The 16859-nt window shown below is 46.2% G+C and overlaps 2 protein-coding genes across 7 annotated transcripts in view; one reads left to right on the top strand and one right to left on the bottom strand.

Annotated features, from left to right (window-relative positions):
- LOC119179433 (lysosomal alpha-mannosidase) overlaps positions 1–16859 on the bottom strand; it is a 150937-nt gene that overhangs the window by 96654 nt on the left and 37424 nt on the right. The window contains exon 1 of one of the 6 annotated variants that reach the window (XM_075868459.1): positions 15207–15428. The exons of the other annotated variants lie outside the window; for them this stretch is intronic. Coding sequence (XP_075724574.1) covers positions 15207–15290 — 84 coding nt within the window. The 5' untranslated portion in view covers positions 15291–15428. Of the gene's footprint in view, positions 1–15206; positions 15429–16859 lie in introns of those variants that run through there. 6 annotated transcript variants of the gene reach the window in all.
- LOC119179595 (uncharacterized) lies at positions 8245–12464 on the top strand. The gene is made up of 4 exons (XM_037430712.2): positions 8245–8366; positions 9450–9513; positions 10810–10933; positions 12214–12464. Exons 2-4 carry the CDS (start codon positions 9467–9469, stop codon positions 12373–12375), a joined length of 333 nt encoding a protein of 110 aa, XP_037286609.2. The 5' UTR covers positions 8245–8366; positions 9450–9466; the 3' UTR covers positions 12376–12464.

The following is a 16859-nucleotide window of genomic DNA, read 5'->3' as shown; positions in this document are numbered from 1 at the left end:
TGGGAAAAAAAGTAATAGATTCAATAGTTGTAAGCTGGTGACGACCCCCGTTTCAATCCTGACGAGGTCGATGGCATCATGCCCATCTAGAAAGCCTGTGAAAAAACACTTTGAAACCCGTCATAAATAAATATGCAAAATTATGTACGGCTCACTCTGCGTATCGCAGTAGACTGCTGCTCTTCCGCCAGCATGTTTCAGCAAGTTATCGCTGAGAAACACAAACTGACACCGGAGACGAGGAGTCCAGTTGGGCACTTTGACTGAGGCAAGCCAGACATGTGAGCTGCTCCGTTCTTATCAGTCATTCATCCTGCGGGCACGTCCTTAAAGTGTCAGCTGATCCAAAGAGAAGTCATCCTTCGTTCGTCGGTGTGTCGTTATTATCCGATACGGCGACTAAACTTCCGTTTTAGGGGCGAAGCTTCTTCAGCGGCACCCGTTCGTCCCTCGCAGTCGTAGTAGTAGTGTGTAACCAGTCAAACATTTTGACCTCCAAGGTGGTGCCGGTGGGAGATTTCTTCTGTGCGTTGTTAAACAATAAAAAATTCGCAGCGTGCGCATGAACTAAAAGCCGAATTCTTCTGTCTCTCATTCCCCCAGAACCATTGGCATGTACATTGAGCACTATCTGACAAGAAAGGGTTGCTGCGCTGTACTCGCTGGGCATAAGCTCCTTGGTTGTAGAAACGTTTAGCGAGCGTTGGGCCGCAGTGCCATGAAGACAGTGAACTACTATATACCATGAACTCGAGGTGGGTTAAATGTGGGAAGTCGACACGAAGCGCAAGCCGTAAGAAAGTGTGCGTGTGCTTCCTCTCGTTCAGTCCTTGGAATGTCCGCTGGATGGCGGTGCTTCTATATGATGAATATATGATGAAAAGATGCGAGATGGTAGTACTTGGAGTGTTGAATAGGTGGACGAACGGACACACATACAGATGCATGGACGGACGCAAGGATGGCTGCACGGACGGATGGACGCATGGACGTATGCAGGGGTGGATGCATGGGCGAACGCAGGGACGGACGCACAGATGGACGTGTGGACGCTCGAAAAGACGCACGCACGGACGGGTGGAGTGACGCACGGGCGGCCACACAGACGCACGCATGGACGGAAGGAAGCAAGAACGAATGGGCAGACGGATGCTTCACCCCACTCTCCATCAATCACTCCGTGGATATGCTGCCATTTTTTTGCATCCCAACAATATATTAGGGCAGCTGCAAAAGACTGTTCCAAGCCAAGTGCCACTTGGAAGTAAATTATCGCGCGGGCGTCCACCAAATTGTGCTACAGCGCCACGGCCCAGAATACTTTTACAGAGAAAGCAGTCATGAGCTCAGAACACAGATCACGTGCGCCACCGTAACTGTCCACAACCGCCGGCGTCCGTAACCAGTATAGAAAGAAGAAAAAAAACTCAGTGAATAAAAAACACCAATGACACAAGGGGATTCCAAACCGGGTCTACGGTGTTCCAGCCCAGTATTCTGCCACTGAGCCACGCCAGTGCTTGCAACTCGTTTTTAAACTGCCCTTAGACAGGCCTGATCTCTGGAAAGGAATCACGGTAATATGAGCAATAAAGCGCTTTAGAACACTAAAGGAACAGCCGGGCGCCACACAATGTGAATTGCGTAACGAGTGGGTCGTTCAATGCTTCAAGCCCTTACAAAAGTTCGTTTTTTATCACCCATTAACTGCGGCGCATACCCACTTCAGGCCTAATTCTTCATCGTCGTCAGCGAATGCATGAAAAAATGGCACAAAATTCTTTGCAAGTGTGTAGCGGATACCATGCTTCTCTGAAGAATGACGAAGAATGCTGGCCTACCACACAGATTTTGAGGTGGTTATATTCAAGTTGACCCCACTGAAGCCAGTCCAGAAAGCTCGAAGTTTTAATTACTAAATTTCGATGTCGTGTCCCCCCCCCCAAACCTGTATCTATACACAGAGCTGGTCAGACAACATCCCCCCTCTGCACATTCTGCGGAGAAATGGAATCAATAGAACATTATTTTTTTATTGTCGCCGCTACGCTATACTTCGAAAAAGGTTAATAGTTGTTCCACTTCTGAAAATAGGCGTTAGATTGACGGTGGAAACTGCGCTAAGCTTTGGTGCCTCAATTTTGGGACATTGCCACAGAGATGCTTTCATGCCGTTTGCGATTATATTCAGGCGACCAAGTGTATACCTTTGTGATCTTCAATCAAATAATTATTTATTACTCCCCATGGCAAAGTGAAGTTAACACAACACCTGAAATCTCAAAATTGCTCAACTTGACTTTTCTATTTTTTTCTCGTTTGCTCTCTTTTTATGCGGTTTTCCTTACATTAGTCATATTATAATGCAAATTCATTACACATAGTTGAAATGATCACAGAAAAACTGCACTACACTTTCTTGGCCAATCCCCCTTAGTGTGTATGAGCCATCATCACAGGAAAACAAACAAACAAACAAATACCACACAGAAATATGATAATTTATTGCGTAGTGGGTACCCAACAAGCGTGCTCGTAGCAGTTACCCAAAGAGTGTTCAGCAAAGGCTCTGAAATGCCGCTCTTTCAGCTTTCTTTGCGACTGTGCTGCCCCTTCCGCGTGCGCCTGGCGTTTTTTTTTTTTTTTTGTGATAGCAACACTCACTGTTGGATTTTGTCGCCGGCGTCAACGTCGGCGTGGGCGTTGCCATCACTCCTCATATATGTCATCGTCATCAGCCTTACTACGCCCACTGCAGGGCAAAGGCCTCTCCCAGGATCCGTCAATCAACCCGGTCTTGTGCTTTCCGTTGCCACGTTATACCCGCAAACTTCTTAATCTCAGTCACCTTCAAAGCTGACTCACTAAGAATCTGGTTCACTATTTCTATTTCAGCCTGACTCACTCGGGCTCAAAACTCATTAGAAGATTACTCACTCGGATTCAATGAGACGCACACTCACAGCTCGATCTGAGCCTGAGTGAGCCCGCTCATGAGTCCATTAGCGTATACGAGGCTTTTTTAACTGTCAACGCCTTTTACAGGGGCCCTGAAACACTTCTTCAAGTAACCATGGAATGAATTCACTGAAAGAACTTATTGCCTCACGAATTGAACGTCGCAAAAATTTTAAGAATCCGTCAAGTGCGAGTGCAGTTACAGAGGTTTCTCGCACGCTGCAATTGCATTCTCTCTTCCCCAGTCCCGACGAAAGCGCTGGAAGCTAAACAGGGGGGATGGCAGGGCCACATAAAAACGTGCGCTTCGCGACCTTGAGCACTTTTTTCTTTTTTTTTTTTTTTTCGAATGCGCAACTCTCAGTGTGATTGCGCGCGCACACGTGGACAAGTAGCGGCCTCCCGCGGCAATCTCTGTGACGAGCGAGTGCGCCTTGTTTAAATCAGCCAATGGCTGATGGATGGGTCGTTGACGTGCGATTTTTGAACAACGAAGTGCCGGTGTGGCAGAATGCCGAATGTTTGAGTGCCATAGTTTTTTGTGAATAATTTTCATTTCGCTGGTGAAGTGCGGTCTCTTGCTCGTGTGCCATGGAGGTAGAGCCCTACGGAAGAGTACCGGACTGCGGAATGACCACCTGTGTTGCTTCCAGGAAGCGCTACAGCTCCGAGAGCGGCACTGACAGTGATGGCACCGAACCCTACTACGTCAGCAGTGATGAATCAAGGGACGACAACTTCAATCTTGTGAGAAACCACAAGGGAAAGAGACGATTCACCCGATTTGAGTGAGCCCACCATGTGATCTTCGCGGAATACCGAGGTATTAGCCATCCTTTTCATGCCAGTTTTCGCTAGTGACAACACGAGACGCCTTAACCGGAAAGTTGTGCCTGTACAGCTAGAGGCACTATTACAGAATATACTCCACATATACTAAATTTGGTATAACGTGACGTGAATAGATGACGAAGGTACACGACACATCTAAACATGATAATCATGACACGTAAGTCAAGTACGGCAACATTTACCTCAACCCCGTATCATTGTGCTGATCTTAAAGTGACATATCAACTTTCCTCAGTCGTGCTTCGCATATCGTCGATTCCCACTGTACGTGGGATCTGCCATTTTTTTTTAATTGTTTTGAAATTATACTTATGATGACGCTCGTGCTAGAAACCACTTTGCGAGGATACGATCATAACAATCAAGCAGACTGTGTTGTTCGTAAGTCTCAGGGCACTCCAGACACCTTCCAGCACGCGATTACGAGTGATCCGCAATTCCGTACAGATCAGCATATTAAACGTAATTGCCATACAGCTCCTTAGGGTATATTCGCTTTCCTTCAAATATGTCATCGTGTGTCTCCTCAATGATATGCGTTATTTTTTATGTCTAAAGGGTACCGGCAAGAAATTTTTAAACCGTCGTATCGTTCCTTTTAATAAAAGTACTGTTGCCAAGAGCACTAGAAACTGTGCCGTGCTTGAATGAGCTTTCAGAGATCGTTATTATCGTGTAAACATAGATATTCAATGCCATCTAGGCATTTACTACACAGTGCGGTTGTAAACCGGAATCCGAAAAGTACACCATTGTCGCGAAAGATCGTCAGCAGCTCACAAGCGCAATCATCGAGGATGATCAAATGCAACTGCTAGGTGATTATGACGCCTTCTATTGCGCTCACTAAAAAAAAATCATGTATCTGGATGTGATGCAATGAGTGGTGTGTTTGTGCTGAGATGTGCCGTTGTTAGCCTGTATATATATATATATATATATATATATATATATATATATATATATATATATATATATATATATATATATATATATGTGTGTGTGTGTGTGTGTGTGTGTGTGTGTGTGTGTGTTTTCTAGCGTTGTTGCTAATAAAATTTGGTTGAAGTGAGAGCACACTTTCTGTCCTCTCCTATGTCCTCGTTCTTTAACACGAAAATGTTTTATCCCGGGGTCCACCACGGTTCCGCCGACATAATTACGTCACGGATACGACGTTGTAAAATGTCTACTATGCTAAAGCAAAGAAAAAAAACTTGGCCCGAATCTACATGTTACAATGTAAATGTCTTCGAAAGACGATAGCCTTGCGTCTAGAGACAGTGAACAAAACGTTTATTTGATTTTCTGCGCCAGAAAATCGGTGAATGGTATTCTGCAGGCGCTGCGTTAGAGTGCCTCGAGCGTGTGGCGGAGGCGAACGAGCGCATTGAGGCACGTTAGACACAAGTGCCATCTGGCAGTTATCTTCGAAAACGAAGGCGTGCTGCCCGCATAGAAAAATGCGTGCCAGTCACAGAGGTGATTAGGTGTAGAACGCAAAGCGACGGGCAGGTGCCACCACCGTGACGTCGTAGCAAAGCGTTGGAAACACCTTTTTGAGCATCGCGTTGCACTGTGAGCGCAGCGCGATTGAACGCTACATTCCTTAGAGTTACTTGTGTGTACCTCTTCTAGTATGAAGGCAGACAGAAAACATCGAAGCGTTGTTGTGGCGCCTCAGATATGCGCAATAATTGCTTTTAGGGGCCAAGCTCCTTATGGCGTGGCTTGGGCGTCTCTCGTATGTAACCACCAGTGGCACATACCCGAAATAGGTATAACACTTGACCTCCAAGGTGGTGCCAGTGAGAGATTTCTTCTGTGCGTTGTTTAACAATAAAAAATAGTGCTCAATGTACATGCCAATGGCTGCTAATTGGGAATGAGAGACATGAGCATTCGGCTTTTAGTCAACGCGCACGCTGCGATCCCCATTAGCAGCCATTGGCATGTACATTGAGCACTATCGGACAAGAAAGGGATGCTACATTATACTCGCTGGGTGTAACCACCTTAGCTTTAGAAAGGTTTAGCGAGCGTTGAGCTGCAGCGCCATGAATACAATGAACTTGTATATACCATGAATTAACTCAAGGTGGTTAAAAATGAGAAGTAGATACGAAGCGCAAGCCGTAAGAAAGTAAAAGCCGAATTCTCCTGTCTCTCATTTCTCATTAGCAGCCATTGGCATGTAAATTGAGCCCTATCTGACAGGGAAAGGTTGCTACGTTATACTCGCTGGGCGTAACCTCCTTGGTTTTCGAAAGGTTTAGCGAGCGTTTGGTCGCAGTGCCATGAATACAGTGAACTAGAATATACCATGAACTCGAGGTGGTTAAAGGTGGGAAGTGGACCCAAAGCGCAGGCCGTAAGAAAGTGTGCGTGTGCCACCTCTCGTTTAGTCCTTGAAATGTCCGCTGGATGGCGGTGCTTCTATATGGGGAATATATATGATAAAAAGATGCGAGATGGTGGGACTTGGAGTGTTGAATAGATGAACAAACGGACACACAAACAGATGCATGGATGGACGCATGAACGGACGCAGGGGCGGATGCATGAAGTAACGCAGGGACGGGCGCACAAACAGACGCATGGACGGTCACACAGACGGACGCATGGACGGACGAATGCTTCGCCCCACTCTCCATCATTCACTCCGTGGATATGCTGCCATTTTTTTAATTGACGATCGCACAACTATGAACGCTAAGCCTTCAGCAACATTGGTGGGCACTGCGGATGGAGTTGGCCGTTTGGTGCCGTTTGAGGTATTGTTAGAGCGGACAAACAGACAAAGGTACAGAGAGACAGACAGACCAAAATTTTCCGTCGAAGGTCCCCAAGAAAGTCGTCTTTAAAAATTCACAAAGAAAGGTTTCTTTGCGGGGCGTCGAACCAGTGACCATTCACTCCTTAGCGCGCGACGTTTGTCACCACGCCACTGAACAAAAATGCTCAACTTGTTAACGGTGAGCCATTTATACACACCATGTACCGTTGGCGATCCTCAGAACTCAGCAACTTCAGAGCGTTTTCGTTATCAGCAGCAAGATGGCGCGAGGTGTGCGAGTTGGGCGGGCGCGTTCTAAAGGTCGTCACCTTGCTCCACCCCGCACGTTGCAATGCGCGCAAGCCTCCACGTGATGTGGTCGGAGTCCGTATAGATGTTTTCTGGCGTGATCGCTTGCGTGCTTATCTCGGGACTCGGGCGTTTAGAACATGTAGTGCTTGCGCCGCAAGTTTACTGTGAAGTTATAGTGGTTAGAGAGAGCCCAAAGGTCACTTCATTCGATTCCGCGGCTGCGTTTCCGAAAGGAGCGCGCTGTTCACGCACGAAGAAGCAATAATTGCGATGATTGTTCGCGCTCGTCCTGTTTATACTTGTGCGTTTGTTTGGCGCGTCTGTTTGAGTAGCGTCCTTCAAGTGTCGAGGTGTGACAGTTGTTTATCCGCCCTCATCCTGTGCATGCTCCTTTCGACGTGCTTTTTGCTTGAGGTGTTCATTGCAAGTTTCGAGCTGCTTGCCGTTCTTCTCGTGACGGACATCGCAATTTGTTGTTATAGCATTCATTCCTTCTGTCTAGTGGTGAAACAGAGCACAACACATGCTCAACTACCTCTGTGAAGACACGTTTTCATGCTATACCGATTCCTAAAGAGAGGAATCAGCCACGTCTTCTTTTATATGCCCTGTAAAAATATGTCGGGTTCATTAAAGTCATTCGCATAGGCCTCCCAAGCCTTTGACACACGTGTATTGTTCTCGCATCGGCATTGCAGCGGATGTTGTTAAGTGCAAGGTTCTAAATCTCGTGTAGACGTCATGACGCCTTGAGCCCACCGTCAACTCTGCTTGTTCACCACGTAAGAATTATCCAGCTGGCTTCCAACAAGAAAATGCCTTAACAGTACAACCCTCACCAGGACGATCATCAACCTGTATAAGATGTTTTTTCGATTAAAGGTTCAGCTGCTTGCATTTCACTTGTTCTTTGGCGGAAGATTTGTATCGTTTGGAGAGACTGAAGCTAAAGCTTGATTTGTACACCTCCGGAATCTGTAAGCGGACTAGAGGAGCCACGGCAGCGAACAGGACTGTCATATTTTGTAAACAGACTCTGCTTTCTGTCTGCATCAGAGACGGAACGCCGTAATCTATGTCGTCGACCTCACTGCCACAGTGCAAGACAGGGAGCCAAAGAAAGAAAGAAAGAAAGAAAGAAGAAAGAAAGAGAGAAAGAAGGAAAGAAAGAAAGAAAGAAAGAGAGAAAGAAAGAAAGAAAGAAAGAAAGAAAGAAAGAAAGAAAGAAAGAAAGAAAGAAAGAAAGAAAGAAAGAAAGAAAGAAAGAAAGAAAGAAAGAAAGAAAGCTAGTCCAGGTTTTTCGTTACAAAGCGAGATTGAATCATATACCCTCGGCTGTCGTGCAAGTGTCAAAACACGAGTACAGAGATAGAACAGCAAAGACTGTTTGCGACTATATATACACAAACCGTACTGCCCCGCGAGGACCCCATCGTTCGAAGCACACGCAAGAAAACAGCTAAGCTCGGTGAGTGTTCGTCGCCATAGCCTTTAGCAACATGCCTTTGCGCGCTTGCCGCAACTTCATCTGACACTGCACATTCACGTTCGCGTTACGTCACTTTTGTTTTTGTTTTTTTTTTCTCATTTTGAAGAGAGCGTATTCGTGACTTTGTGAGCGCTCTACAATCTCGATCTCAAAACAGCGACAGTAAAAATGCAGGGTGAACTTTTCATAACTGAATTACTTTTATATAGGTTGTAGTTTTGTCATATATTTTCCGATTTTAAAGCGGTTTGCTGCAACACATTCACGAAGGGTAAATATTTAATGGCTAGTTTCTATTTTTGATGTGTAACGACGAAAAACATTCGCCCCGAGTCTGCTTAATGCAAATTTGTGAAAGGCAAGACTCACTGTGCTCGCCATAAGCCCATTTAGATGCAATGCAAGACAAAAGCCTCTATTAGTGGTGTTTCACCACCACGCTGTTACGCGTCGGCCGACTCACTCAGCTGTCGTTGAGCAACATTACCACAAAATGTTTTCTTCTTTTATGCTTTTTTTTTCAAGTACGCACAGCCATTGTGCTATTCTGGAAGACTATACTGTTGAGAGCACCGGCGTCGTCGCGTCATTCAAGATAGAACCAAAATCAACCGTATTTTCTTAAGAACATAGATTTACGACATCCATGGCAGTGCGAGAGTGCACGTCTGTTATAGAAGCTAAGTTCCTCAGGACCTCACAATGTCCATCCGGTTTCAATCTGTCCGCGTGCCGTGCACAGTTGAAGCGCAGGTGCGAAACATCAGTGCGCAGAACCATCTACAGGGCGCACATATGGTTTAAAAATAGACCACCCGTCCACCTGTCCGTGCATTCATGCGTCCGTCCGTGCATCGTGCGTCCATGCGTCTGTCCTTTGTCGGCGACTTTAACGAAGTCTTTATGAACCTTAGGACCTAGCTTGTCTCCAGCATCCACTATTTTTTATATAAGGCTACTTGCCCATCAGGCGAGTCTACACCGATCAGTTATCAATGTCTGGCATCCATGCGATTGATAGTGTATTCACATTAAACTTTTTTTTCTACCGGGCATGCGCAGACCTCCTGTTGCACAAGATGAAGACAGCCAGTTCGCTGGTTTTGATTACCTTGGCAGTCACGTGGTAAGCCAATTCAAAACACTTCATCTTTACTGAACTTCATAAGCATATTACACCACGATCATGGCCCTCTTTCCCTATACAGTTTCTGTTTTGCGCTAAGTTGCCAAAATGTTTAGAGGTTACCTGTAATATCATATACTGCAATCTATAAGATATAATTTGCATTATAATCTTAGAATATTGTGAATGTAGGCATGGGCTTCAGCAGGGAGGTGTAAAATAAAAAAAAGGTTGCCCCCCCCGCCTCCAAGCAACACCAGCGCTTTCTATTTCCCTCCCCCCGCGGTGGTAGAACACCGCTTAGCACCCCCCCCCAAAAAAAAAGACAATTCAACCAACGCCCGTGAGTGTAGGCCAGTTGGCGATACGCGATTACGAAAGGTAACTGCTAAGCCACACGTGACACAGAGACAAGGTGCACTGCTTCGTGATGTCTTTTTCTCCCCGAGTGGTTTTGTGGTTACTCTTCCTAATGTTCAGTAACACACTCCATGCTTCCTCTCCGATTTTGATAGACCACTTGCACTGAGAGAGAGAGAGAGAGAGAGAGAGAGAGAGAGAGAGAGAAGCTTTTATTCATGCACGCCTAAAGGATCGTCCTCGTGGAGTCTATAGCGCAGGTACCATTTGGCTTGCGCCACACCACGTGCCCGCTGGATCGATCCGTCGCGCTGCTCCTGCGGCTCTGAGCTGGTCAGTGCAGCCTTCCTGAAGGAAAGCGAGGGTGTAGGAACAGGGCGGCAGCCCGGTGGCTGTGGACATTCCCAGGTGCAGTGATACACTTCGCTCCACAGTAGGGGCAGCATGAGGGATATTGTGTTAGGTGCAAGAGATGAAGGATGTGAAGGCAGGGGAATGAATTATTCCGAAGCTGCCGCCATGGAACCACGTCCTTGGTGGCGGGAAGTACAGTACCGTCCACTGTTAAAAGGAACACTCTAATGAGTACCTGTCTTACTGAATGCCCTATAAATTCTGGTAGACTTAGAAAAATTGTTCGTTCAGGACACTGGTCTATCAAAAGAAATCACTACATGTCAATCACAAGTAGCCTGATGCAAATATAACTCTCTATGCTTTTGCCAGAAAGCGACATTGTGAACACGAAAGTGTTCCCTTTAACGGTCAACCCCTCTGTACATACGGCTCTGTCGGTAACACTGTAGCGTGTGGCTTAGTGGTTCTGTTGGTAAATCATCTGGGTCGGACATGTAGCTCTTCCGATGGAGCCCGGTTTGTGAGCTCTCTAGCTACAGCATTGAAAACGTTGTAAAATGTGGTCGTCATGATGTGCAGTGTCGTGTGCACGTCGCCTCCAAACTGCGCTGACGTCGACTGCGCCGCTGTCACGTGCAACGCCGTCAATTGCAAGTGCGGCGCCTACAAGGACGCCTGCGGGTGCTGCGACGTATGTTACAAGGTACGTGGACGAAATGCGATGTACTTAGGATAAAGTTTGTTCTCCATTTGTTTTATTGCGATAGCAATTATATGGACACTCTCGGCTGGATTTTGCCGTCGACGTCGGTGTCGATGTCATGCATCGTATATATATATATATATGAAAACGCAAGAAAAAAAACAGAAAAGAACACTCTGGCACGCGGAATCAAACGTGGGACCACTGCGTCGAGAAAGCGAGACGTAAACCACTGAGCCACACCGGAGCACATCTTTCGCTATTTAAACGGCAAGCTACTTAAATCTACCACTCACTGCTGCTCACGAGCATCTCGGGGGGGGGGGGGGGGGATTGTGTTTTTAGCATTACCGGCAAGATGGCGCCATGAGCACGCGTCACCTAAAGTCCCTGGTGACGCTAAAGTCCCTCTATCTAACGTCCCTCTATAAGTCCCTCTATAACGTCGAGAATGCCTTGAGTGTTCTATTAGTATCTTTAACGCTCAAATTATGTAAGTGTTAAAGGCACACACGTGAGACCAGGGAAGGACACAGCACAAGCACTTATTCTATCAGGCCTAGCTTCTCTCGCTTTGACTTCTCTCTTGTGGATTTTTGTTGATACGTGTCATTTATTTCATGGCGTATGAGCAATAAAACTTGAGTTGTTAGTCAGCGCCTGTGTCTCTTTCTTACCGTTATTGCCTCGGTGTAAGGCCGCCTAATTCCGCACTTTTTTTTCAAATTCTTCTTCCTCTATACTTCAAACGTATACACGTTCCAGCGAAGCATGTGCATCGTCCTAAATTTATGTTCCGCCAGCGAAACAGTTCCGTTCATTCATTCTTTATTTCCACTGTAAAAATTTTAAAAATATACAATGATATGTGACAAGACAAGAGCTATTCAAGACAGACTAAGGAGCTCTTGGCCCCCATTCTCTAAATGGCGGCAGCAGGTGTGCAAAAGTAATGTGCTTGGGTTAATATTTAGGATTATAATACAAGCGAAAAAAAGCGATAAATGCGATATAATGTACAGTACATAACTGCGCGTGAGCAAACCAACTCTTTCGGACAATGCGAACTGATTACATGCTCCAGCGCACTCTTTGCGTGGTATCTTCTAAAAAGAAAAACTAAGAGAGCTACTGAATAGGTGAAGCTATAGCTGAGACCGTGTTATGTTTGATGCATCGAAACTAGCATTTTCAATGGCGCTGCACGTAATCCAGCAGTTACGTGAAGTACGTGCCCATCAACTGGCATATAGAATCACGATTTCTTCTACCCATTGCAGTGTCCCGGCGAGGTGTGCGTTCCACTCTACAATCACCGCTGCACCGAACACCACGACTGCGTGCTCAACAACCCAAACGCGCGCATCGAGTTTGGCTCCCGGGGAACGTGCAAGCACGTGCCGCAGCAGCACGGCAACGCCAACTGCACCGAGAAACACTGACCGATCGAAGAAAGCCGCTGCACGCAAAATCGATCACAAGAGAACGTCGAACCATACTCTGCACCAATAAACAGGACTTCATCAATGAACTGTCTCTTGGACCCTTTAACCAGCTTCACGCAACGGAGGCAGGCGATGAATTTATTATTCACGTATAGGTGAATAATAGTTTTATAGCTTGCCTCTGTTGCGTGAAATATATTTGAACAACATTGGTCCGCTCGACACTGTAGTGGCACCTTGCAAATTCTCTATAAGTCATTCTGTCAGCCCGCCCAAGAGACAAAAAAAAACTGTCTGAATATTTATTTATTTTTTTAGGCGCGAAGCTCCTTACGCCATGGGTCATGCGTCCCGTGTCGTCGTAATGGCCAGTTGTCAAAAACGGTGTCGCGGCATATCCACGGAGTGTATGATGATGAGTGGGGTGAAGCGTCCATTAGTCCATCCGTGCTTTTATTATTATGAATTCCAATGTTACTTAGCAACGGCAGCCAATGAAAAAGAAGCTTACCGCATCAACTGTCTCCAGAAAGCTAGGCTTCGAGTAGTCCGTTGCTTTGTTCGTAGCAAGAACCCTGTCTTCAGCACAAATTAAGTGAAACAGAGGCATCTCAGCATCAAGTATTCACCACGAAAGTATCTTTTATAACAATTCAGAGGCGCAGGCGAACGTGCCCCCGCACCAGTCTTGTGGCCAAGGCAGCTTTCCTTTACACGTGCCTCTCGTATCATTCACTTCATGCGGTGGCATCAGATAAAGTTTGGGTATGGTGGGCAGATATACGGATGTATGAGAAACTTTGTTAATCTTAAGGTGTACGACTAAACGTTCACAGTGTCCGAAAAAAAATTGCACATGCATGCCACAAATATGGTCATTTTATTTCTGGCAAAACACCCTTTCAATTCAACTGTTTGGTTCTGGTTTCCACTGGTGGCCGTCTTCACTATCGAACCATTTGGTTTAGACACCAGCGCGACACCATTAAACAAGAAAGCAGAACATACTTGCCGCTTGGAAGCAACGCCGCCTCCTCTATTATCGATATTTTTAAGAAGGAAAAACGCAGACGGATACGTCCTCCCTTTTTCTACATATTGCTGCACTTGAATACGCTGCAGTACCACCAGCGCCCTTTGGTTACGACGATGAGCGTTCGCACCGCCTCTACCGGCCGCCACTCTCGTCCTCGGGAGCGGCTGTGAAGTGCACGCTTCGACCGCCAGGGCAGCCGTGGGAACTCCAGCGCTGGTTCACCTGAAGCGGGGTGCCTATACGCCGACGATCAATTTTCGCTTTCGATTAGGCATTTAAGGCTTTCGCCTTAATACTGAGAAACTGAAGTGGAACGGCGCAGGTTGCTTCTCGTACCAAGTATGAAAACTGACGCTGGCAAATTGCGGTGTACTTATGCAACGCCAGGCGGAACTCAGCCTGTCATTCAAATCGTATGGAAGGAATTAAACGTCACACGTGACGTTTCTGCTTAAGTCACATGTTCCTGAGCTGTCGAGGTTGCAAATGAAATCTTTCCCAAATAGTGCACACCTACGAAGGACCGTCCAATTGGGTTTCATGGAAAGGAAGCTTTGAAGCGTTGCACCCGAAGGTATTAAGTGAAGGTGTTCCTGTTTTGAACGCATACAATAATCAGATGCACGTGACGTCACACCAGCGGCGGTGCTGGAGCAAGCGGCTAAGGCCAAGCGCCTTGACTTTGACAACACAGGAGCACGATAAAGTTTCGTTGCTCACTTCTAGGCGAGTTGTTTTCATGTAAGCGTTGTTAGGCAGCGTAATACCTGCCCTCACTTGTATACGCTTATCTGAAACAATTGTTCCAAGAAGCCAGTCACGCCACTTAACTATACGGCATTTGAATGCAAGCAGGGAGATGGCAGGAGTGATATTATTTGAGTTTGATAGACCGATCAAAGTCCACCAGTAAGATAAAAAGCATCCTGCGTGCCTTATTTCTGTAGCTGCATATCTTGAAGGGACACTAAAGGCAAGCAATTTATGTCAAAGTGAAAGCGGTATGTATGACAACGTCTAAAACGGTCATATTAACAGCACTGCCATATTTAAAGAGGAATTAAGGTAAATATAACACACGACGGGCCCCCTGAGTGGGATACATTTTGGAAATAATCTTGACGACGTCCGACAACAATCAATCACTAGTAATCAAACTAGCTGCCATAAAAAAGAACCTTCCGTGCATCAAGTAACGTAATGAAATGATGTTTGTCCGTGTGTGTCTCTTTGATTCATAAGAAAAAGTACCGACTTCCGTTACCGCGGGGAATGGTGATCGAGAATGGCTCCCAAAATTGTGTTTTCGCCTGGTTAGACTGGATGGGTGGTGCCATCTAGCGGAGCCCAGTTGTACCAAGCAAGCAGAACTATGGCCTCCAAAATGGCAGAAAATTGTTCAATAGCCGCTGCTGCTGCTGTGGCTCCCACTACTTTCGCTCTGCTGCTGCTATAGTGTCGGCGGCGATGCAGTAAAGCCGGGACACGTTGTGCACGGCAACAGTGACGTGAGAAGGACCACTTTGTGGCAGGGTATTCGAAGTGCGTTAACGCGATGTGGACCACTTAAACGTGGTTTTATTTCAAAATAAGCACTCCCTTAGCACAAAAGTAGCACTACGAGTTGTCTGGACCGCTATTTCAGCGATCGACTTAAGATTTGTCTTCGGTGTCCCTTTAACTCGTACACCATCCTAAGTTTATCGCGCGGGTCGACCAACCCAAATTTACATTCTATCGAAGCACACGTTTAATAAAGAGCAGTACGTGGAAACGGCAGTCTGAAGCTCACCCAGTATCCGCACTTGAGGTTCGCTGACAGCCCAAAGATGGCGGCTTGCAGCAACACCCACCATAGCGACAGACACGGGGACATGGTCCACTCTCAAGGCGACCGTACTCGTTGAAGTGGCCTGTACGACCGACAGGTAAACGATGGAATTCAACAATTGAACTCTGGTCGCAATAGTACAAGGGTTTTCGCCTAGAGAAAGGCTACGAATACGCCGCCTTCATCACCGCCGCACGGACGTTCTCTACGTCCGGGACGAAAGAACGCGAGAGAATGACATGCGAGACTCTCTTTCCTGCCGACGGTGCCGATAGATCACGTAGCTAGGTGTATGGTGGCAAAGCGCTCAGATAGCGACTCGGCACAGCTTTTCTAGCCTGACACGAGAACAATCGAACATGCTGTGCAGTTGTGTGATTGCACTGTCACTATAGTAGCAGTTAATTATAGCTGCGTTGTAGCAGTTATAGCCTGCGTCAAGCCCGCATGACGATGAATGACTGTCGGCGCAGTTTTTCAGCTTGCTTTTGAAGCGGATGAACTCGGAAGCTTATATATAGGTTGCACGTGACGCCATAAACGCTGTTTTATAGCGTACTGAACATGGCAACGTTGATGACGCAAAGGCAGCATAATCGCATTACGCTTAGCGTGCTTCATTATTATAACATTGCGGCCACACTGATTGATTTATGTACGTAAATAACAAAAAAAAGTTGGAAATGATGCAACGATAACATTAATGCAACGTCACAAATATCGCGTCCTACCATGCAGTGCACCAACATGGCGACTTCAGTGACGTCAGTGTGAGCCATAAAATAAAAACAGGCTCCACCCAGAAAACCAAAGCGTGCTTCACATTTGAGAACCGCGCAAGCTGGTTTCCCTTCAATCCTTACCTTTATATGTGCCAATGTAAATACCACGCATATGAAAGACCAAAAATTCGTCGTTGCTACCTAGATAAGCAGTGATGTCAGAAACTTTGATGAAGTTCGCTAGGATGCTCAAGTTTCAAGAATTAAAACGAGTGACATGAGCATGTATGTATAGCCATGCCAACTATCTAAACCAAGCGGAAGCTGCTTGACGTCACAGCATTGCGCAACTGTGATGCGACGGGACAGGACAGTGGTGGTAATGACTGGTGCTTGTATTTATTCCTAGTTGTAACTAATTATGCAATATTTTCTGTGGCCTTGTGAATTAATAAGCGTAATCTACAATTTTTTTCCGAGAATTCCGAACACTTTATTTTACAGTGATGCACTACGTTTTCGTTAGATACTCTCTAGGCAAAGAGTTATGCCCGAAGAAAAGCAACAAGAGACTCCCTAACACGTAACTGTATTAACTGTTCTTGCATTTGAAGAGTCCTTACTGGAAACTGCTGTGAGTTCTCATCAGGGCAGTCGAACCTACGGCATCTGGATTATAAGTTTACAACAACCGTACGTTTGCTAAAATATTTCAAGAACACTGAACACCCAGTTGCGCATCAGACACACATGCAAGCGCGTTTTTTTTTTTATGAGACCACGTGTGATTAAACTAAACGCGAGAATTTTACTTGCTAATTTATATCGCTTTTCCGCGACTACGACATCAGGCTCAGTAGAGTGAGGGAACGCCAGCATAGATCAGCTCGAT

This window comes from Rhipicephalus microplus, chromosome 7, assembly GCF_043290135.1.
Source record: "Rhipicephalus microplus isolate Deutch F79 chromosome 7, USDA_Rmic, whole genome shotgun sequence".
Classification (NCBI taxonomy): Eukaryota; Metazoa; Arthropoda; class Arachnida; order Ixodida; family Ixodidae; genus Rhipicephalus; species Rhipicephalus microplus.
Note: the sequence above shows the minus strand (reverse complement) of the source record. Positions and strands in the feature narration are given on the sequence as shown.